At 44.6% G+C, this 23,469-nt stretch overlaps 1 protein-coding gene across 4 annotated transcripts in view; it reads left to right on the top strand.

Moving 5' to 3' along the window:
* Positions 1–23,469, top strand: part of ASL (argininosuccinate lyase) — a 280,073-nt gene that overhangs the window by 247,512 nt on the left and 9,092 nt on the right. For all 4 annotated transcript variants that reach the window (XM_069614866.1, XM_069614867.1, XM_069614869.1 and 1 more), the window contains 4 exons: positions 398–482; positions 3,923–3,982; positions 13,485–13,568; positions 14,618–14,698. In XM_069614866.1, the coding sequence (XP_069470967.1) occupies positions 398–482; positions 3,923–3,982; positions 13,485–13,568; positions 14,618–14,698 (310 nt within the window). The remainder of the gene's footprint in view (positions 1–397; positions 483–3,922; positions 3,983–13,484; positions 13,569–14,617; positions 14,699–23,469) is intronic.

Consider the following 23,469-nt stretch of genomic DNA (forward strand, 5'->3'; position numbering starts at 1 on the left):
GGCAAGGGCTACCTCGGTCTATGACTGTGCCATTGACTCTGGCTGTATTACTGTCTCACTGTACATTACCATGCTCGCTAATATTTGTATCAGCCTATATAATTACAAAGGAACTATCAGAGAGAGGCACCTAGGCTTTCTACCAAATATACAAGTGGTGGGTCCCTGACATTCACATCTAAGCTGCAATAGGCATTGAGGGTGCAGGCTTACACCACCACCATAAGGAGTAACAGTTTGGCAAGATGAGTCCTACTGCTGTTATTCTACAAGCCTTTCTGTAGCTAATATATACTTTTTAAGTTTCACCACCACCACTTCATTTTCACCTTAGCTCTACTGAATGCATTGCTTCAAAGTTTAAAAGCCATACTGAGCTGAAGTTCTTTTTCCACAGCACAGGGAGTAGTCTGATGCCACAGAAGAAAAATCCAGACAGCTTGGAACTCATTCGTAGTAAGACTGGGCGAGTGTTCGGGCGGGTAGGTTGGCCTCCAAAGAATGTTGTATATTTATGTCTATTGCACTTTTTGAAATAAGAAAGATTAGTGCTTTGATCAGGAACACTGAAACAATAGCAAGTGGAGCATTCCCATTGCAGTATGTTTTACAATGATACAGTGGTTACGTAGCAGGATGCTGAAGGAAGAAAATGCAAGCAGGAACATGCATTGGGGACGTCACAGACTTCAAATATTGTACATACATGATTTAGAGTTATTTACTCTAATGAACCTTCGAGGGTGAAGTTTTGTAATTTGGGTAGGGGTGATCTCACTGTAAGTCTGTGAGATTCATCCTTCTAACATATGAGGAGCTTTCTAAAGGCAGACCTGAATAAATTAAAAGGGTGCAGAGTTTGAACACAAGGAGAAGTAATTTGAGGTTTTATAGAAAGACTTCTTGAGTGAAGGCAGTGGACAGGGGTAGAAAAGGGGCGCTGGAGGTTGTAGTGTGTGTGAGTTCAAAGTGTAGTATCCAGTCAATTGAGCAAAAGTGTGGAAATCAGGATTGTAGTAGAATGATGGATGAGGTGGGGACAGATCCATCATAGTTAATGAATTGTAAAATATTTAGATGACTGTTAAGAAGGACACCAGGTTTGCAAGCTTTGCGGCACGAGGTGAGACGGTCAGGATGAAAGGATAAGGCGGAGGGGCGAACTGGCAAGGTGTTAGGAGTTGGGAGGTAAATGACATTGGCCTTTTAAGAGTTGAGCATTAGGCACTGAATGGCAGGGTGGCAGATAGACGCTTAGATACGTGGGAGGATAGCTCAGCAGAGTAGAATTTGATGGAGAAGAAAATTTGGCATTATCTGCGAATAGATGATAGAAGCCACAGGAAGAGGGGAGCTCACTGAGAGAAGAGGGGCAGAGCATGTAATGAAGTGGGCCAAGAACAGACCCCTGGGGGAACCCTAGTGAGCGTGGACTGGGAGTGAGATGGTCAGAAAGGTAGTAGGCGATTCAATCAAGGGCAGAGTCACTGAGGGCAATGTTAGAGAGGATCAGTAGGAGGGAGGGTGGATGACGTTATCAAATGCAGCAGAGAGGTCCATGAGGATGAGAATTGAGTAGCGTTTAGAGTGGTGAGTACTGGTGAGGAAGTTGGGGGAGGGAGTGAATGAGTGGCCTATCCATGGAGTACCCACTTCGGAATCCAGACTTCATTGGGCTGAATCCAATTAGTCTCCAGGTAAGTAGTAATGTGGTTAAACACTACACTCACTAGAAATTTAGAGTGGGAGGAGGAAGATGAGACATTAGTTGGGAAGGACTTTCCGTGTCAGCATCATTTGTTTCAGAGTGTGTAGGATAGTATTTATTTTGTGGCAAACGAGGAATGTCCTGGAGACAAGAGAGTGGTTAAAGGGAGCTTAGAGGATGTCCCATGTTAGGAGTGTTGGATTTTTGATTGTGGTGCAAACAGGTTGACTAGAGCATAAGAATGGTTGGCAACCCAGAGCATCTGCGCCGGCTCAGTGAAGTGGTGGGAGAAAATGATAGTTGAAGAGAAAGAGTGTAGAAAGAGGGTTGGCGGGTGAGGGTGATGGGAGGGATATAAGAATAGTGACACTATCTCTTAGACTGAAGATTGTAGGAAGGAAGAAAAATGCAAACTAATAATCTGATAAAAGAGGAGATGGGTAGATTCAGCTTGACATTGATAATAGAAGATAGTTCATCGGGTTGTGAGCAAAGATAGGAGCAGAGTTTGGCATAGTTATTAGAGTTTGCTCATTGCTGTGTAGTCGAAGAAGGATAAAGCAATTGCTTATAGGAAGCAAATAGAGCAGGCTAGCGGGATGGAGTCACATGGTCCTCCTCAGTTACGGATCCGTGGGTGACACAATGCTGGGTTTGCTTTCTTCGTGGTTGATAGAGCAAGGAGGATAGTTATACTCAAAGAGAGAGGCGAGTGTGGTGATGAAGTCCACGAAAACATGACCAATAGCACTGGTGTGGGGTAGGGACAGAGCTAGGACACCCAACGGTAGCTATGTAATAAACCAGAGTGTCGGGTTTGACTAGTATTTAGTAATGCCGGAGACGGAACAGGCAGAGTGCAGGGGAACAGGGACAGAGAAGTGCAGTGCATAGTGAAAGGGAGCAATGCATGGGGGAGCTAAAGGTTGAGGAGAAGAAGATGAGGTTGAGTGAGTTAACATGATTGCATATGGGTTGCTTGTGAAGGGCAATCATTGAGCATTCAGAGAGGTCGAAGTTGCATTCAAGACCATGGGCAATTTAGATGTTAGAAAGGTTTACGTAACCCACGAAAACGATAAGGGCTTCATTGTGGACTGACTTGAGTTTTGTCAAGATCAGGGAAGAAAGAATTCCAACCACCAGGGTTTGATCGATGAAGAGAATAGTAAGAGCAGTTGGAGCAAGAAGTTGAATAGCAATGCGTTTCACTGAAAAGGGTAGGAAGTCCAAGGGTGAAAGATAGGCGTCTCGGTTTGTTTATCATGAGGCCTAACCCCACCACTCTGCCAGTTGAGGAGACAGAGAAAGTGGCAGAGTTAGCTTGGAGAGCAGAAAGTGCGGCAGTGTTTTGTGAAGTGAGTGGGGAGATACATATCTCAGGGGCAGCCATAACAGAGGATGTTGGGGGTCATAGCAATCAAAATAGACGGTAAGGAAAGGAGTTCTTCTGCAAAGTGGGGTGAGGGAGGCTGAAGGGGTAGATTGTATTATTGTGGGTAGAATTAGCAAAGTAGGTTGAGTAGAGCTTTGGATCCATAGAAAAAGTATCCAAAATCTCCTGGCACAACTACTTAAACTAAGTCTGCATCACCTACAGCCCAAGTACCTGATGGTTTCACTCCCAAAGGTGAATGGTTAAAGAAAAATGTTCACAACAACGAGTAGAAGTCTGTGATTGGAACTGTAGTTCCTTTTCCTTGCTAACATTGGTGAAGGCATACTTGATCTAACACGACAGCAAAATCTTTCAATGTGACTGCTATCTCATTTACGGGGCCTCAATCACTTGTCGCCCACTGCCTCTTTTTTCAAAAGAAAATGCTGGCAATGTATTTGGTGTATTGTCTGACCCTCCTCCCAATCCTGGAAGTTCCCCTGTATCCTGCCCTGACCGGGCACCTGTGGGCATGTCTGACATCTACTGCACCTTGTGCCAATCAAACACTCAGTCACCAAAAGAAAAACAAGTTTACACCGTATCAATGTTCTTCTCATATATGGATAGTAAAATCTACATGTGATGGAGAAAACAGGCCACTGTAATTTATTGTGACAATTCGAATATTTTTCATGCTATGCAACATAATCCATTAGTCTGGATATACACTGTTGAAAGATAGGTGATCCATATCAGAATTGGATCTAAAGTTTATATTTTTGTACCCCTTATCTGCTAAACCCTTTTCTTGTTTTTTCTTTGATTTCCCATAGTGCTCTGGATTTCTCATGACTTTAAAGGGCCTTCCAAGCACCTATAATAAGGATTTACAGGTACTGAACAACACTGTTTTAATTGCACACTCTGAAAGGTATGGTATAGTATACAACTTACAAAGCACGCATTCACCTCAAGGAGCTATCTTGGTGCTAGAGCACATAACCTCACCATAGGGAAAATGGACCAACAGAATCAGGCACTCAGTTGGAAATAGATAGCACTTCAGCTTATGTTTGAAATTAAGATGATCTGTAGTCCGTCTAAGGTCCACATGGGTTGACTTACAAAGTGTGGCAGACTGGACTGAAAAGGACCTGCCTCCCCATTTGGTCAGTTTGTATTTGGTGAAAACCAGCCAGCAATGGAAAGAAGATTTAAATGCTTTAGTAGGAATATAAGGTGTGAGCTTGTCCTGTCAAAATGTACAGCCGTGATGTTGAAGCACAGAGCGTACTATGCATAAAGACTTTAATTGAATCCTATCCACCACTGGAAGCCAGCGCAGAGCATGGAGGACAGGATAAACATGAGGTCTCCAACCCACTCTTATTATTCTTGAAGCTCCGTTTTGGATAACCTGAAGTCTATGTAAGATGGCCTTGGGAACACCTAGTTACATAGTGGTACAGTAATCCAAAAAACTGAATATAAAAGCACTCAAATGTTGGACTTTATGAGGGAATGAGAAGTAGACTTAATGTTGACGTACAGTTTGGAGGTACTGGGACACCGCACTAACCGGCTGATTCAAGGATGGTGTGGAATCCACCAATAGTCCTAAATTGCAAGCTTTAACTACTGGAATGGGTTAGAGGTCCAAAACTTAGGTTCAATGTTTGGGAGACTATCTCTTAGTCAGATCAGCATACAATGTACTTCCATTAGTATTTCAACTAAAATCTAATCCATCAAAAGTAGAGGTCATGTAGTGCTGCTCACACAATCAACACAACATGACCTTTGTTTTTGGTGGATGTATTCCCTTTGTATTAATTCCTTGGTTTACACCATTCATGCAATGTTGACACACCTCTATTGCAGTACCCAGAAGTCACCCAAATAGACGATGACCTGGGTGTCCTCTGCGTTGTAAAAGGCTATGCTATCTCTGTGGATGAGCTCTGCAAGTGGCCTGAGGTAGAGATTAAACAGTGGAGGGCTCATTGTGGGGCCTAGTGGAATGCCATATTTGATAGACCAGGTTGCTGATTTAAAAGGAGGCACAGTGATAGATTGTTCAGCCAACCAAGAGTCTGGTTCCTGAACCCCAGAGGAAGGAGTTGCCCCAGGAGAGTGGGTTGTTGGACGATGTCAAACATCTCGGACAGACCTAAAAGATTAAGAGCTTAGCCACTACCACCAACCACAACTGTCTTAAGATCATCCATTGCTACAACAACCACAGATTCAGTACCATATCCAGGTCTAAAGCCCACCTGAAAATCATCAAGACAGGATGATTCCTCAATAAAAGTCTGAAGATGCTATGGACTCCATTAATTTAGAAGGGTGTGGAAGTTGTGGGCTAGAGTAAAACGTTGCTTAATGCCTTTTGCCCAAAATAGGTTTCTCGAGTAAAGGGGACATTGCTGCTCTTTTAAGGCAATCTAGTACTGTGCCTATCAGATATGAAGTATTAATGATGTAACAAAAATCAAAAGCCAACAAGAAACATGCTTTTTTGAAAATACAAGACGGGTGAATCTCATGCTGGAAATTAGTGGGATAGCGATTTGCCATGATTTTGACAAAGGATATGATTCAGCGATTAGTTCAGCATTCAAGAAAGTATGGGTTCTGTCCCTTGCCGCCAGCTCGGGTGGCAGTCATGTGTTTGGGTTGCTTATATTGTATATCAGTATAAAAAACCAGGGTAGGTTATCACAAAATTGTTGTGAGGGGACTAACAGCAGCCCACAGAACTCTAAACAGCCTCCAAGGGATATTTCTGCTAGAGACAATTGTGGTGGAGTAGTAATTTTTCTTAGCATTAGAGATGTTTTTCCTACCTGCAGGATAGAGGCAAGAACATAACTAAGATACTTAAGTCACATGCAATACCATTTGCTTTCCAGCAATCGTGCCAAGACCATATGATGAAAAGAATAGATACTTGCACAATAAAGGCACACGCTTAATTACTGTATAGGGTAAGTGCAACATTGGCAAATCAATCACGTGTGATGGATCATCTTATAACATTAGCCTAAATCATTATTCTGTATATTACAGAAGAATTGACTTATGATGAAAAACACAGGATCAGGAATGGATGCCTAATATTGATATGACACTATTGTAAGTGTCATGATATGAGATAGCATGGCTTGGTGGAAGGACACACTACACTGGGAATAATAATGGAAGAAGATCTCTGCCACAAGACGTGAATGTCATAATTTTGAACCGTACAGTAACCAATGCATCAGCATGGGCACCAATTATTTAGTCACACATGAGTAACTTGTTGTGATAGAAAATCCAATGGTCACATCATTTTTTTTTTTTAAACTTTAGTTTTTTCTTGTGTCTTTTTATTTGTCTCTCCTATGATATCCTCTTTCCTGGTTTCATTTAATATGAAAAGTAAAAGAGATTTTAAGTACATGTTGTACTTGTGATTATGGTGAACTAGCAATAAGGAAAATTCCATATGACCACTGTGAATTGATCAGAGCTATATCTTAACCTTGAGAACGTCCTGGGGTCGAAACACATGTCGGCCATCAGATGATATATCTAATGTACCTCGTCACATTGTGTGACTAAGTAAGGAAGAGTTAGTTAACATATTATACACGTATTGTACTTCTTCACATGGCATGATCAAGCCATGAAGAGCTGGGCTGCTATATGATATGCAAAAACAAGGGGGGGTTCTGGTATGTTCTCTACTACCGACCTATATCCCGGGTTAGAGTCTCAACCAGAGTCTTTAGCTCACCAACCTTTCACAGGAGAGAAATTTACACTACATATTAGTCTGTGTCCTGCACAAGGGCAGTCCAGCACCGAAATGCCTGGCAATTCTCTTCTCAACAAGAGTACCAAGAACAACCCCAGACACATGTTTCGGCCTAGTTGGGCCTCGTCAGTGAGGTGAAGCTGTGCCTCTCTAAGAACAGTGAGCAAGGGTTCCACGTCTGGATTACCCTCGTAACTTAGGGTGAAAACCCAAAGCTACTTAATATGCAAAAACAAGGGGGGTTCTGGAAGTTTCTCTACTACCTGCCTATGTCCCGGGTAAGACTGTCCTGTCATGACTGTTCTCATACTGGATCTCTCTGCTTCCTTTAATACTGTTCACCACTATTCCTTCACCCACTCAGGCACAGGAATCGACGTCAATGGGCTTCATTGAATTCCTTCCTTTTTTTCAAAAAACCTTTCTTCATCTGATGGAACTCTGCACCTCCTCCCAAAGCCTTGATCATTGTACCACACCTTTTTCACCCTTTCCAGCTCATCAGTTGGCAAACTTATCTCCCCTTTTGGCTTCTTTCAACAGAAACACACAAATCTATTTGTAGTAGTATAGGTAGTATAGCTCAGTGGCAACACGCTCATCTTGGACGCAAGACAACGCAGAGCAACACAAGTTTGAATCCAGGGTCTGTGCTTAGAAACCTCTTCAGTATTCAACGCATTATAAAAAAAACAATTATAATTATTTCTCCTTTCCTTCTGTCACCACACAATTATTATGACACTTAACCGACTACCTCTCTGCCATGTGCCACTGCGTGGCACTTTATTGCCCCATGCTAACCTCCTCCAAAACTGACGTCATCTACCTCCCAGCATCTAGTGCCATGCCCCTCCTCCCATCCCTCTATTCTTTTCGCCAGATCTTACACCATCCATCAAGTTCGCTAACCTCAGGGTCCTCTTTGGCAGTGACCTCAAGCTCTAACACTTAACATTCTGCACTGCCACAATGACTAGGAGGAATCCCCTTAACCTCTAAAAAATCCGTCCAGTTCTTAACTTTCACTGCACTAAATCTTTTGTTTCCACCCTTGTCAGTCAATTTGCTCCTCTACCCTCCTCTGGTACGTTCTCTTCTACTCCTTTTCTCCACTCAATGTACTGCACTTTGCTACTTGCACCATCTATAACCTCCCTCAATCCACTCTGCACCTCCCCAAACTGACATTCTCCTGCTATATGTCCTCTTGCACTCTTTGCCCCCAAGCACTACTCAACCTATACGTCTGCCATCCTCCCCATAGTGCCTCTCCTTTCCACTCCTTACCTCCTTCCACTGGAACTCCCCCAGAAGTAAAAAAAACATTGTTCATCAAGGGATTTGCCCTAAAGAGAGACCTTCTTTACCCGAAAAAGTGCTCCTTTGCTGCTATCCTGAATCATTTACACACACACGCACGCACGCGCGCGCGCAACGTATCTACTGATCTGCATCATCCCATTTCTATGTACTGATCTAGTCGACCTGATTATCTTGTAATAACAATGGTTAACCATAGCAATGTAAAGCACCATTCATTGGATTGCCACGCTCATGTATGGTTCCTACTTTGAAATGTTTCTGGTAGAAGTACTTAACTATCTTTAATAAATTATTATACAAAATAATGGTCAACGTCAATTTGCAAAGCATTGATGTTGAGCAAAATGTTAGCATCCTGTTGTGCTATTCTACCCTGCCACTATTCATCATTTTCCTACCCTCTGTGTTCTTATTCAACTTTTCCAATCGTGCACTTATCATAACCAATTCATAATTCCCCAGTACACTCAATGTGCTTTCTTAGAAATTGAAATGTGGGCATTGCCAATTTCCAGCATCTAAATGACTCTGAACTTTTTCTAGTTTGAGAATTATATTTATCACCCATTGATAGTGGGCTTTAGAGCAACCAGAAAAGCTAACCAGAGCTATATACCCTCAAGAGGTCTTGCGGGAGCGGGGACGGTACAGCTCTTTTATAGTTTAAAGACAGTCTCCAGGAAGTGTTAAGTCTCTTTATCTGGAATGTGGAAATACCCACAAATGAAGTACATCATCGTTACAGGGATCGAAATTGCTGAGAGCTATTTAGCCCCTGAGCGCCAGGTTATTTATTTCCTGTTTTCATTAACCACAAACATGGCAACAGTGCACCAGAGTGCTGCAGAGTAAGCAAACCTAAATGCAAAAGAAGACCATTAGCTTGATACCAACTGCTACTTTTTACATCTGGTGACATACAATCTCTAAGCCCAGATATAATCATACCCCTTGTTATGTCATGGTATGTTATGTTATTGGGCCTTTGTATAGCGTCTATTACCATTGGTATGATTCCAAGCGCTGTGAGTTGAACCCTCTTAGGGGACCGTTATACAGGTCAGTAGAGAGAGTAGTGTAGTAAAGTGCTTGGGTGCACTCTGTATGTGTGCAGCCAGGGCTTAAGTAGTGTGTAGCTGCATTTGGAGGCTAGTCGCTGTGCAGTGGTTGTGTGAGATCATTAGAATGTGTGCAGCAATGCCAATTGGACTTTGGTAGCTGCATTCTGGTGGCAGAGTTTGTGAATGGGATTATGTGTGCAGCTAGGCCGATTTTCGGTGGGTATAGCTGTGTGTCTCCAGATTGTTAAGGTGATCATGGAGGTGTGCTCTATTGTTTGTTGGTGTAGAGGAAAGAGTTAGCAATTCTCAGATGCCATCATTTTAGGCCAGGGAGGAGAGGCAGCTACCCGATAGTCCCCCTGGGTGGTGGTAGTCAGTGGGTGGATCTCATGGCGAGGGAAACCCCCTGTGGGATTAGTTACGCCATGAGAAGGACATGCTATCCCCATAACCCACATAACCCTAACACACCTTCCTACCCCCCCTCCCACCAACACTTTTCCTAGTGTTCCTATATGTTTATGTCAAACTATTAGTAAAGGAAATACTGGGACGAGGAAGAGTGTGGACTCCTCAAGGGATGTATATTCCTCAAGAACCGGGACGAAGAGGTGCAGAGCCATACTGAAGGCCCAGCAGAACCAGAGAGGAAAGATTTAGTTGCTTCAATACTGGCAACAAAAAGGAAAGAAGGACAATTTAACCTGTCAGATCCTCCCTGGAGGAACTGGGAAATTCTAAACCAGCTGTGGAACAGAGACACCGGTAGTGCAGAGGCGGGGATGCTTGACCACCGGCAGAGGCTTCCCCAACAGCTCTGCCGTGGTTGGACCATGGAAGGAGCCAGGAGTGCTAGGGCACGTGGAGAACTGGAAAGGTGCAGCCCGGGAACAAGGGAATGCTGCAGGGCCACCGCAGGCCCTGGAGAGACCGTGAGAAGCCCGAGCAGGGAGGAGAAACCTACAGACAAACCCCCGGACAAGAAGAGGACCGGGTAGCCAGGACGGTTGTTGTGAAAAGTCACAAAGGACGGATCTGGGACCCGCACACAATAACAAACTGCCTACAAAGTCATCTTCATAGTGACAGTAGCTGGTAGGATAGTAAACCAGGTCTGCAGCAGCAAGAGGAGAGAATCCCATGGGTCTTGGACCAGCACCTTTTTATGAAGAGTAACCTAAGCCATAAGCAAGATGGCAAGAGAAGTATACAGGTCTGGGGCTCGCACCCATAAGACTGGTAGTCAATGTTGTTTGAGGACTTTTGAATTGCAAACCAAGCCAAGGGAAGGGAGGCATTCACCCTAGTAACATTGAACTGTGAATAGTGAAACTGAAAAGGCAAGACAGAATAGGAGAACGGGAGGCATTTGCCCTGATGGTGTAGAACTGTGTATCCAAATCTAAAAAACCAGGGCAAGCAGGGCATCCCCAATCCTCCGGTATTGTGGAACTGTGTGATGAGACCAGAGGAAGGGAGTCATTTGACCTGGTCACATTGAAGCCTGGAACGAGGATACCAGGAGAACGGAGTCATTCTGAGGATATACCAAAGCTAGGGGAATGCCTCCCTTCCCCTGGCATTGCAAGTTGCCTGAGAGAGGCCAGGGGAAAGGAGGCATTCTGAGGATATACCAAAGCTAGGGGAAGGAAGTCATGCCCCCTGGCATTGCAAGTCACCTGGGAGAGGCCAGGGGAAGGGAGGCATTTGCCCTGGTGCTGTGAAACCTAAAAATGGTTAGGGGGAGGGAGTCGACCCCTGGCCGACTGAACTGTGAAATCCAGTGTGTGGAAGCCATGGGGAAGGGCATCATTCCCCCTGGGACTGTGATATGGAAAGCACATTTTAGAGTTTTTCTATTTTATTTTTTTTAACCAACCAACGGAAGTCATTGGAAAATGTGGTCTTTGTTTTTTCATAAATAACTCTTTTCATCACCAGGAGGCAATCCCGAGTACAGAAGAAGGGAGTAATTCTTCTGGGCCAAGGAGGTCGACTTTATCTTTAGTTTAGTTCTAAGTGTAACTGATCTATTCTAAAAGCAAAAATTCAGTCTTTAGCCTCACAAGCCTCCATTATCTTGCATAAATATGGGAAATTCACAACTAAACATGTGCTGCTTTTTTATAAACAAAAAGTAATTCCCATCATATCTTACGGAGCTGATTCCCAACAAGTGCACTCTAGAAAATATTGGGATAAGCTTGAAGGCACTTTTTGGAAATTGGTATTCAGACTACCTAACTGCACACCAACGGCATTGTTGAGACTTGAACTGGGCTTAAATTCGATCCATTGTTATGTCATATGGAAAATGTGTTGCTTCTTTAGGAAATGTCTAATTGGTGTCTCTGAGAAAAATGTGTTAAACACTCTAGCGCACTATTTGCTAACATCTGTTGACAGATTTCCAAAAGCTTGGCTTCAAAATGTAATTAACACACTTATTGAAGCTAATATCTCTTTGCAGATGTTAATCTCTAATCCAATCAAAGCGAAAAAAACTTTGCTCTTACATGATTGGATTGTGACCCAAGATCTTTGCAAAAACTTAGTTGATTTCTCCTGGACCATCTTTTATCCCAAAAAAGTGGGTATAATGGAAAAATATTTACAACATTGTCCCTCACACTTTGTACGAGCTCAGATGATGAGAATACGCTTTGATCTTCTTCCCACACACGAAATTCTATCCAGACGTGATAAGAACCAAACGCAAAACCAATGGTGTCGGTATTGTAATGACAACAACTGTATTGAAACCCTTAAACATTTAGTAGTATCTTGCTCTACATTAGAAACACTACGGCAAATATATTTTAAAAATTCCCTACAGCTTTACTGCTCTCGTTCTGAGGATGAAATTTGGGGCCTACTACTCAATAGTGAACGCCCAGCGATTTTAATCGCTTTAGTTAAATTCATAACTACTATCCTCTATTAGATGAAATTGTTGCAAATATAAGGAGGTATTAGACAATTTCATGTTGCTTTGTATGTTAAAGATGAAATGTATTGAATTTTAAGTTGGTATATGTTGTTAGATTCAAAATAACTTCTTTCTTCTTGTGTTTTATTGTGTTTGTTTTATATTAAATATTTGAAAGGTTGAATATCAGCCAAACAAATAAAAAAAAATAATAAAAGTAACTGATAGAAGTAGGTTTTGACACTGTTCGGTGGACTATTACTTCACGGACATTCCGACACGACCCTTAGTATTTTAGTTGAGGCAGGGAAACCCCTCTTAGGAATAGGGACAGATAGGTTTTTCTCTTAATTTTCTTGGTGAAATAAAAGTCTTTAACAACCACCACATCTCCTTTGTGCCAATCACCTTGTACGCCCTTACACCCTTAGATAAATGTTATTTGTCATTATGCTCCATGGCCACTTGTGATGACCCTCAACATGCTATTGATTACGTACAATCTGACTGTGTATTAACTCGCACCAACCCTTTCCTGAACACCAGTTTGTTTAGATTGTCTTGTTGATTTTATCTATGCAAAAATGTCTATCCATACAGCTATAACTGAATACAATAGAAATATTGCCACTACATAGGGGCTGATTAGGAGTATGGTGATAACAATAATACAGTTTAACTACCACTACTTTTTCAAAATATCAATTTGTGGTTGCATGAACTATAGGGCAAATGTGCATCACGCACTACATGCCGTGTACCCCATATCACATGTGATTGCAACTCCTAATTTGCTGGCATTTTAAAACAAGCGTTATTTAAAATGCCCCATTGCCTTCATTCCCGTAACAGGGCCCTTAGTCGGAGGATGTTCTCTCGGTGTAGCCTTTGGGTCCAATGATCAGAACATGACCTTCTTTAGTTGGGAAATTTACGCCTTTCACTACCATGTGTCCCCACACCCTATAACATCATCAAAGGGTTTCAATCTCTTATTTGATCATTAAGTCAAGCTGGTTCACGTCAGGCAAAACCAACATTTCTATTTTCAAATTTGATTTCCACATTTCAGTTAAGTTGATTTATTAATGAAAGGTCCAGTACCCCGTTATGGGTGGCAATAACGTAAGCAGCTGGTAAAAGCCGCAACATTAAAAAATGAACAGTCTGCAGACGGGTGGCGCAATCTTGTTGGTTACTTCTTTTAGCACTTAATTCTAGTGAAGGGACATGTGTGCTGGAGTGGAAAAATGTATTTCTTTTTATACTTTCAGGAAGATAAAGAGGCCATGTTTGATGTGTACGATACCATCTGTGCAGTCCTTCAAGTGGCAACTGGAGTGATTGCAACGCTATTGGTAAGGCAAAAATCTTTGTGTGTTGCAATTTGTATGTTGCTGTCCTTCCACCAGCACTTGGATCGGACAAGGTACATCCTCCAAAATGGTAGTGTTGGAAGGAGCGAACTTCTTCCTGCAAAGTGAACTTAATCACAAAGTAAACCTCTTTATTTTAAACTCTGGAATGCTGACTACACTGTGATATTTACTTATTGAATGCAGAAAAAAAAACGTTTTTACATGTGTGTCGTCTACGATGCTTTCACGTTGCTGGCCTCTGGCACACAGTAATTAAAGCAGGGCACTATCGCACAGGCACCACTGGGCCTTGGCTATACATCTCTAAAGAGTAACAGCCCATAGGGCAGTTTCCAGCAACCTCGCTGTGCCATAATCAGCCAGACGGGTTCACTTCATATTGCACGGTGGCACTTGTAGTTCTTCCAGTGTGAACAAAGTGCAGGTACTGTATAAGAATGGAGAATGTCGCTCTAAAACAATAGGACGTAAGGTTTTCTGTGAGCTGTTTTATGACCATGTGCTGCTCTCGCGTGATTTTAAATGTGGGAAGCAGGCAGTGGTTGGTCGGCATTATTGCGTGTGGTATTTTTTTTTTTTTTTTTGCATTTTAATACACGGCAGTTCTGTTTATGCGACTTCACGTGCAGATACAGTTGTGCAGTAAAACATGGGCATGCCAAGGTCTGCCCGGCATATATGGTGGTGCATGGGATCTGCCAATAGACCTTTTGCAATACTGCAGGATGCCTTTTAAGCTGTGCGGCCTACAGAAATTGCGAACATAGTTCTATGTGCGATTTACAAAATATTCTATTGAAGATGTACACAGCCATTCTCTGGTCGGCTTTGCTCGCATTTGGCTATTAGCCCCAAGCCACAATCCCCTGGCTTGGAAATGGCCCTGCTCTACCCATGAAGCCAAGGCTCTGGCTCCCACCTCTCCTTGCGGGCCGTTTACAGCCAGGACGGCTTGCCGTGCCGTGTATTATGACTGTGTGTGTGTTTGATAAACTGCAGGTCACTGGTGTGTCATTTTATTTTTACAGATAAACAAAGATGCCATGGAGAAAGCTTTGAGCCCAGACATGCTAGCCACCGACATTGCCTATTACTTGGTTAGAAAAGGGGTAAGTTTGGAACAGAAGGCATGCGATTTTAAATGTACATTTTACAATTGCCATTGTCCAGGAGTGGTTTTCTCATTTCATGTGAAGTCGTTCCTTTGTAAAACGCTAAGAGTTGAAGTTCCTAGAATGAACGTTTATAAAGTAGGATGGAGTTCAAATAGTTTGTTTTTGTACATTCACACAATAAGAAAATGATTTTACCGGAATGTACACATTTCTGAATGAATCGTGACTTTTTAAATGAAATATTGTACAATTTGGAGGGGAACCCAAGCCAGAATGTTTAGTCTGCGGACACATTTTCTGAAAAGTCTGCATTTTCTTTCCGGCTGAACAGGGTTGGAGAGATCACCATTTCCTTCCAGGAATTGTGCACTCGTCTCCTCCTGTGTCCATGCTGGAGATAATAAATGTACTCATCCTTTGAGGGGCCGACAATTATTTGTTTTTCTTTGTGGTATGAAATGTCACACAGATGCACAAGGAAACAAAATCAGAAAACAGCTGCACCCGCTATCAGGAAATGGCATATGGAACAGTTGTGGTATTTAGCAAGAGAGCAATATCACAAAAATGAAAATGCTAGTGGAGAGATACGACAAATACTGTGCTGGCTGCGTCCTGCGAGCAACGGGGACGGCACGAATCACACAGCAGAACTGCAACCAAATGGGGGCGGTGCTGCAGACGCAAGTGTCTCACAGCTGGTGCTATTGCATATCTGTGTCAGGCAGACACCCGATAGATACTTAATTTTGATGCAATTTGTACATCTATCTGAGGGGAGGAAATGCAAACCTATAAAAGAAATGCTCGTGCTGTGCATCAGCATTTCTATTCTGGGCTTCCCAGTTCTGGCAACAGCCTGAAAATACTCTTTCTACCTTGCCCTTCGCCCCACCTGCTATGTGCCATAGTAGGCCAAATGTGGGAGAGCGAGCCCCAGAGGGAAGCACATTCTGGCTCATATCCATTGATGAATAATGGATGTGCTCTAGGAAGGGCCTGTCACTTTTGTGACACTCCCCACACATGCAGAGTTTCCATGAGCACCAAAACTGTGCACCATGTCGTGCCGCAGTATCACCCTTTGGTGAACCGGTGACAGAAGTTTAGTGACTTGCTGCTGCAGTGCGCTGCATATGAATCCCAACAGGTTGACTCGATGGGTTTAATGAAATGTATTTGTCTTTTACTGAATGATCATCTCTACCAGAAACTCATTACACTAGAGAATACTATAGGCGAATGGGAGCCGAGCGATTGGTGATTTACAAAGATGGGTAGCTGATGGGCAAGGTGGTGAAGTGATGATTGGTACAAACCTCAATGTACGCTAACTGGAATAATAGCACCCAAGGGGTTGGTCAGACAGCTGAGGCCAAATGTAGGGGGCTTGTTGTGGGTCTTCCCCTTGTGCCATGAGAGGGATAGGTCTTGGGGTGCATGGGGCTCTCTCGAATATGTGCTCTCAGCACAGTGGGGGGTGTGGGTGTTGCAGAGCATGGGAGCCGGAAGAGTGACGTGTGGAATATGAATGCAGTGCATGGGGCTCTCTCGAATGGGTGCTCTCAGTACAGTGACGGTGTGGGTGTTGCAGAGCACTGGAGCTGGAAGAGTGAAGGTGTGGAATATGGGTGTGGTGCATGGGGCTTTCTCGAATGTGTACTTTCAGCACAGTGGGAGGGTGTGGGTGTTGCAGAGCATGACAGCTGGGAGAGTAACGGTGTAGAATCTGGAGGCAGTGCATGGGGCTCTCTGCAATGTTTGCTCTTAGCACAGTGGGAGGGTATGGGTGCTGCACAGCACGGGAGCTGGAAGATTGACAGTGTGGAATCTGGATGCAGTGCATGTGGAAAAGGACCCCTGCTATGAGGCCTCCTGTCGCACCATGAGCCCCCCTCCCGGCCAACAGAGGACACAGGAGACTCTGCTTCCCATCCGGGCTCCACGCGTCCTCTGACGAGCGCATGTGACGTGCCACATTTATTTATTTCCACAATCGACAGAGTTACGTCACTCCGCTGCATGTGTCTGTTAAAGGGACATCACACCCCTCCTTTTTCATAACAATATCAACATCACAAAACCCCCACAAACACGTGGCAAATAACACCCTCTAACTGAAACAGGTGAAACAGTCTCCAGCAACTCCCGGCTCGTCTCCCCCTCCCAGCTGGCTGGTGATACCGTCTGCCCCCTTCTCAGCTCGGCCTGTCCTCACCTGCATCCCCTCGGTCCAGGGGAATCTGAGAGCACTCAGTCCCACCACCTTCATCAGGTTCCTCAGCACAATCTCTCCCTGGGGATATGCTGGGCCGTGTGCCATCTCCCAGCCTCTTGAAGAAACTGGCATTCCTGGTAACATCTGTCACTATAGACCCCTTCATTGCAATCACATCCATGGGGCTCGACTCATATGTCAAAGACCACTTCCCTTGGGGGTGCCTATTTCTTACTATCACCTCGTCTCCCAGGTTGCACTGGTGCTGTCAAAGCCCCCTTCTCATGTTCTCGCCCTCATTTCGGTATCTCCTCTATTCCTCCATTTGGGCGCCATCACAGCCTGTTCCCCGTCACCTGCGTCCGGCAAGAGGCCCCGACGGGCATTTCTTAAACATTGCTTCCGCTGGGGCCACTCCAGTCGAGCAATGGGGAGTTGCTCGATATTCCCTTAGGAACTGGTATAGAGCCCTTAGAAGACACCGTCCCTGCCCATGAGCGATCCTAAACACCTTGTTGAGGGTTCTGCTTCGACGTTGGCCCATGGCCAAACCAGACTGATCTTCCTGTGGTGTACTCCATACTCCTTCAAAAATTGGCAGAAACGTTCCCCTTGAAAGGGCCGTACATTGTCCGAGCACAGGGTCTGGGGCAGACATGGGTCGCAAAGATCTTCTCCAGCGCCACCGCCGCATTGTCGAATGACACAGTCCAAAAATTCAACTTCCGGGTACCTTGACCAATGGGTACCTTGACCACTGGTCCACCACCACCAGGAAATGTCATCACTGATATTCAAGACACCTTCTAGGTCCGTCAGAGTCCCTCCTATCAAGTTCTGGAACACTTCATCAGCTGATGACACACCGAAGCTGAGGCGTTTGTATCTGTATTATCCCCAGTGTGTCGTGAATGTCATGATGTACCTTGACTCCGGGTGCAACACGACCTGGTGGTATCCAGCCCTCAAGTCCAGCTTGGAAAAGAATCTCGCACCCTGCACCTCTACGATGATATCAGTCGCGGGGGGGGCGAGGTAAGGTGTCTCTCCGTCTTGATCGCCTTATTGGCAACCACATGTCCACGCAGATTGTGACAGTGAGGGTGTTTGGGTTTTCGAGCAATCACGATGGGCGACACCCAGGGCGTCGGGCCTTCCACCTTTTCGATTACTTCCAAGTTCACGAGATTCTCCAGTTCCTTGTCCACTAGCTCTCGTCAGTTCTTCAGGGCCATTGGTTGGATGGACTCTTCAATGTGCATTCTCACTGGCTCACTGGCTCTGCGGGATGCGGCAGGTCATACCCACACTTCAGACATGACTCAGGCAACGGTTGGTCCTGTCCCTCTGTGGTCCAGTGGGCAGATAGGCCCCTCTTGCCCCTTGGCCACTGTCACTGGCACACACCTCCTCAGAGTTGGTGCTGCAGATTGCTGCATCCATCCTGGACGCACGTGTCTCTGCCATCTCATGCGACCATCCAAGCTCAAGGATACGGGGCAGCGTGAGGCCTAGCTCACGTAACACTTGACGGCAGAGCTTGCCAGATACACATCCTTGGATCAGCTGGTTCTGAAGAATGGCCTGCTCATTGGCCCAAGCACATGTTGTCGCCATGACCTGGAGGCGGCCATGAAAAGCATTGAATGACTCATCCTTCTGCCTCGAACTACACATAATGAACCTCTCATAGTCCATGTTCGTAAGAGGCATGAAATGTTCACGTAGCGCATTCTTTGCCTCGACGTAGGAATCATCCGCTGGTTGCAATGACTGGAATATCTGATGCACTGCCGGGTCAGTCGAGTACAAACGTGTAGCCACCTTGCTTTCTTCATCTGTCTCTCCAGTGGCTTTGAAATATATATCCATTCGTCCGATCCACGATCTCCACCGCACACCCAGGTTTGGTGGTGCCCCTGAGACATCAGACTCAGGCATTGGGGCTAGCGCACCCTGTTGGCTGCGAACTCGGGTGCCTCAGTGCACAGGCAGCGCAGCTCCAGCAGGGGCACCTCCTGCATTCTGGTCATCTGCCATGTTGGTGAGCGCACAAGCACACGTACCTTGCTAGGGGCCGCAACCCACACCAGAACCAGAGTAGAAGACCCAAAAGGGGTGTCCTGCACCACAATGTTCTGTAATCCAAATATTTCCTGCTCCTCCACACTGAGCAGAGGAGCCATAAACAAATTGAGCGTGCTAACAAGCGTGGGGGTGCCTTCAAGAACACTCCCTCTCATTTCTCTTTCCAGCTGCACTCAGCACCAAAAATATAGTCACTGGTGCATGCACCAAAGCCACCAAAGAGGAGAGAAGAAGAAAGAAAAAAGAAAACCTCTCCCCACTCTTCCTGCAGTGTCACACATTCCCCTCACCTTCCTTCTTTAGATGGAGAATCAACCTCCCAAGTTACTGCATGAGATAAGCTTGTTCGTCGAGCCGCATCTCTTATCTCACTGCCGCCTTAGCACGGAAGGTCTGTGCATGCATGGACAACCACCTCGTCGCCAATGTGGAAAGGGGCCCCCTGCTATGAGGCCTCTTGTCACACTGTGAGCCCCCACCAGTCCCTCCCCCCCCCCGGCCAACAGGAGACTCTGCTTCCGTCCGGGCTCCACATGTGCTCTGACAAGCGCACGTGAGGTGCCCCATTTATTCATTTCCACATGTGACAGAGTTACGTCGCTCCACAGCGTGTGTCTGTTAAAGGGACACCACAGTGCATGGGGCTTTTCTAGAAAGCGTGCTCACAGCACAGTGGGTGCGATGCGTGGACCCATAGCGATGACCAGGTGATGCCTGTTCACTAATGTTAGTGGGCAGACTGTAGATGGAGAGATTGGGAACGAGTAATGAGTAGGCTTCTAGTGCCAGTGATCATTTTCTTACTTTCAGAGTATTGTGGATGTGTATTTTCTCCCATCGGACATTAAAGCAATTGATGGACAAGATATATCCTGCTTAATTCACAGGAGTTCTCATGTGTCTCACTGCTCACCCCACCACAAAGTGCATTGAAGCCCCTGAAACAGTCATGCTCGTACTGTACCAAATCCCTAAAATAAGACGAATTAATAAAAACAATCTAGATTAGGAAGAGGTCTTGTTTAAATGACACACTCCTTGCAGCTTCCCAGCGCTTGTTAATAAGAAGTAGCAGTGTGTGAACACCATCCCAGCAAGCAAAGTCCTAGGTCGCAAGCCCACACCTGCTGCTGGAGAGAATGAGGGAAGATGATATCTAAAAAATACTGCATTTTACAGGGGGTCGGAAATAGAAATCCTTTCCCGTAAGATTGGTTTTTTTTTGTACAGTCACACAGATAACAAAATCATATAACCTGAACCAAATTTATGAATAAATCTTGTATTTTTAAATGTAATATTGTACAATTTGCAGAGGAGCCAACACAGAATGCTTATTCTGCAGATACATTTTCTGAAAAATAAATTTGCATTTTCTTTCCTGCTGAACAGAGTTGGCGATGCCACCGTTTCCTTCCAGGGATTGTGCATTGTTCTTTTCCTTTGTCTATGCTAGAGCTAATAATGTACTGATCCTTAAAATTGCAAGAATGTTTTATTTTTTAGAAAAATGTACATGTGCTGAAATTTCACACAGATTGACAAACAAAATCTGAGAACATTGGCACACTCTGTCAGGAAATTACATGTGGAACAGTTGTGATATTTAGAGACAGATCGATACCTTCTGCAATGGTATTTAAGAGTGTAAATGGGAGCAAACACTGTAGTGGTCCCTAATGCAAATGGTCCTATTTTAAGTGAGGGAGTGAAACTCTGGTCTCCCACTGGCACTGTGACTAATGGCTGGTGCAAAGAAGTGGTCGTAAACATAAGCCACTTAAAGGAATAGTTCATTCAGAAATATTATTGGCCAAAAATATGGCCAATAATAAAACAAATATGTAAAATACATTTTTTTAAGTCTCTATGTAAAGTTTCGAGCAAATGAAGCTCAAACTTTAAAATTGCAAGCACATTGTGTGAAATGGACACCGCCTGTGCTTGCGTTTGCGGCACTAATAAAGCAAAAGCCAGCCAGCTGTACTAAACAAAAGCTACCACTGGGTGGCTTTTGCTTCATTGGTGCCGGACGCGGAGGACGGGGACCAGAGACTACAGGCAGGAAAGCTGCAGCTGCATCTCGGTAAGTGCTATTTTTTTTACAATAAATAGCACTAGCTGTGTTATTTTTTCTTTTTCCGGGCTGGAGGAGCCCGGAAAACTTAGAAATGAAACCGCAGCTTTTTAAACGTTGCATTTGTTTGCAGTAGCTTCAGCTTGGAGCCGCGTGGGCTCCAAGCTGAAGCTAACGCTAACATAAATACAAGGTTGTTGTGTTTCAAAAACACTTCAGTTTTTCTTTCTAAGTTTCTCAGGCTCCTCTGAGCCAGAGGAGCCCGAGAAACTTAGAAAGAAAAACTGAAGTGTTTTTGAAACACAACCGCATTGTGTTTGTGCCTGCCGTGGCTATCACTTTGGGTCTCCTGTGCTCCTCCCTGGGGGGAGCCCGAGAGCCCCAAAGTAAAAGCTGCTGTAGGCAGAAACACAACCTGGGTGTTTAGAAATGCTGCAGTGCTTCTCACTGCGGCAGCTTTCGCATGGAGTCTCCTGGACTCCCCCCAACCCTGAGGGAGTGCAGGAGACTCCAAGCGAAATCTGCCGCAGTGAGAAACACGTTTTTGGATTTGTAAATGCTGCAGTATTTACAAATCCAAAAACGTTGTTATTCTGAATGCGGCAGCTTTCGGTGGGAGTCTCCTGGACTCCCTCAGGGTTGGGGGAGTACATGAGATTCCATGCGAAAGCTGCCGCTGTCAGAATAACAACGTTGTTATATTTTTAATTAGTGCGCCTCAGCTTTTGGCCTTCCTTTTACGTTTTCTGTGCTTCCCTGGGCTTGGGGACCACAGAAAACGTAAAATGAAAGTGAAGGCAGCCTCCTCAGCTCTGCACAGGCTGCAGTAAGCAAAAGCTCCCAGTAGGGGGCTTTTGCTGCCTGTTTATTGCTGCAAATGCAGAGCCGAGGAGGCTGCCTGCAATCACAAAATGGATGCCCCCTAGTGATAGCAATTTTAAAGTTTTAGCTTCATTTGTTCGAAACTTTAACTAGACACTTAAATATATATATTTTACATATTTGTTTTTATTGCCCATCTTTTTGGCCAATAATATTTTCTTACCGAACCATTCCTTTAATGGCACATGATCACACATGGGAACCTTACATTGACTTCACCCTGAGATTTGTCAGCAACTGAATCCTTAGAAATATCTTTGCACGTTCTAGGCGTATGAGGAAAGGTGACATATTTCCCTTCCCAATGCCAGCACCCTTACAAAAAGCTAAGCCCATACATGATGTAATATATTGCACCATATGACAATTCATACCTATAAATGCTTATCTGGCAGCTTTACAGACTGGAATGAATTGGAGGGAGACATTCTGCAGTTTTCTGGTATATTTGGAAAAATTACAGGTTACCCTCAGAACTTTGTATTTCACCGGAGATCAAGAGATGAGACCAAATCAAGAAAACTCAGAAGTCAACCGGGAGAGTTCCCAGATATTGCCCTAATACAAATTCCCAGATGATCTAACAAAGCCTTAGAGTTCAGTCACCATATCACACCTCCACTGAACTACAGTAATGCTCCCCGTGCTGTTGTCCCCCTTCTTACAGGTTGGGAATTCCATGGCTGTCGGGCTTCATAAACTGAAGCACACATGCAGTCCTGGGGGCAGCTGGCAAACACCACCAAATAACGAAAAATACAAACTTTAAGCCCAACCAAAGCACACATGCAATCTTATGAGTCACTGTCCGATTCCAGCAGTCTTTGTGGTAACTGTCATACCCCACCAACACTGCCACTAATGCAGTCGTAGAGGTAGCTGTTAAACTCTACATGCTAAAACACATTCAACTGTAGAGGCTGTCAGCAGACTCTAGTAATCCAAGCAAACGTGCATGCTTATTGGTGGCTGTCGCACTCCGCCTGTCTGACACAAGATGGCCGCCAAGCAGTTGGCTCTTGGGCGTCTTACGGCATGGGTTACAAGTAATGTGTTTCTGTTTTCATGGCCAGCACCTTCATACTCCAGCGGAAACATGTTTGTCTGATACTGGCAGCTAGCAAAATAATGGGGTGCACATCCGCACGGCTTCATCTTCTGGAGGCAAACTGCAGACTCCTGTCATGAATTGCAAACCTGTGATGCATGGGTACACTGCGTGGTGAATATCACTGGCCTGGTAACCACCCTTCATTGGTCCTTAGTCCCTTACTCTGTGGGACTAGGCTGGCTTAAAAGTGAGCATGCAAGTCCCACTTGTCTTGTGCCTACTCCATTCATACTGCCAACAGTATAACTCCTTGCCAAGATTGCCAGTCATTTGCCAATTCTCCTTCATCTGAAGTAGATTTACACAAGTCCTCGTTTTTTTTATCAGGCTCCACCCCTTATCTATACCCCAAGCTACTCTGTCTGTCTGAACAAAACTAGCCAATATTT

The sequence above is a fragment of the Ambystoma mexicanum genome, chromosome 9 (genome assembly GCF_040938575.1).
Source record: "Ambystoma mexicanum isolate Mex_15411 chromosome 9, UKY_AmexF1_1, whole genome shotgun sequence".
Lineage (NCBI taxonomy): Eukaryota > Metazoa > Chordata > Amphibia > Caudata > Ambystomatidae > Ambystoma > Ambystoma mexicanum.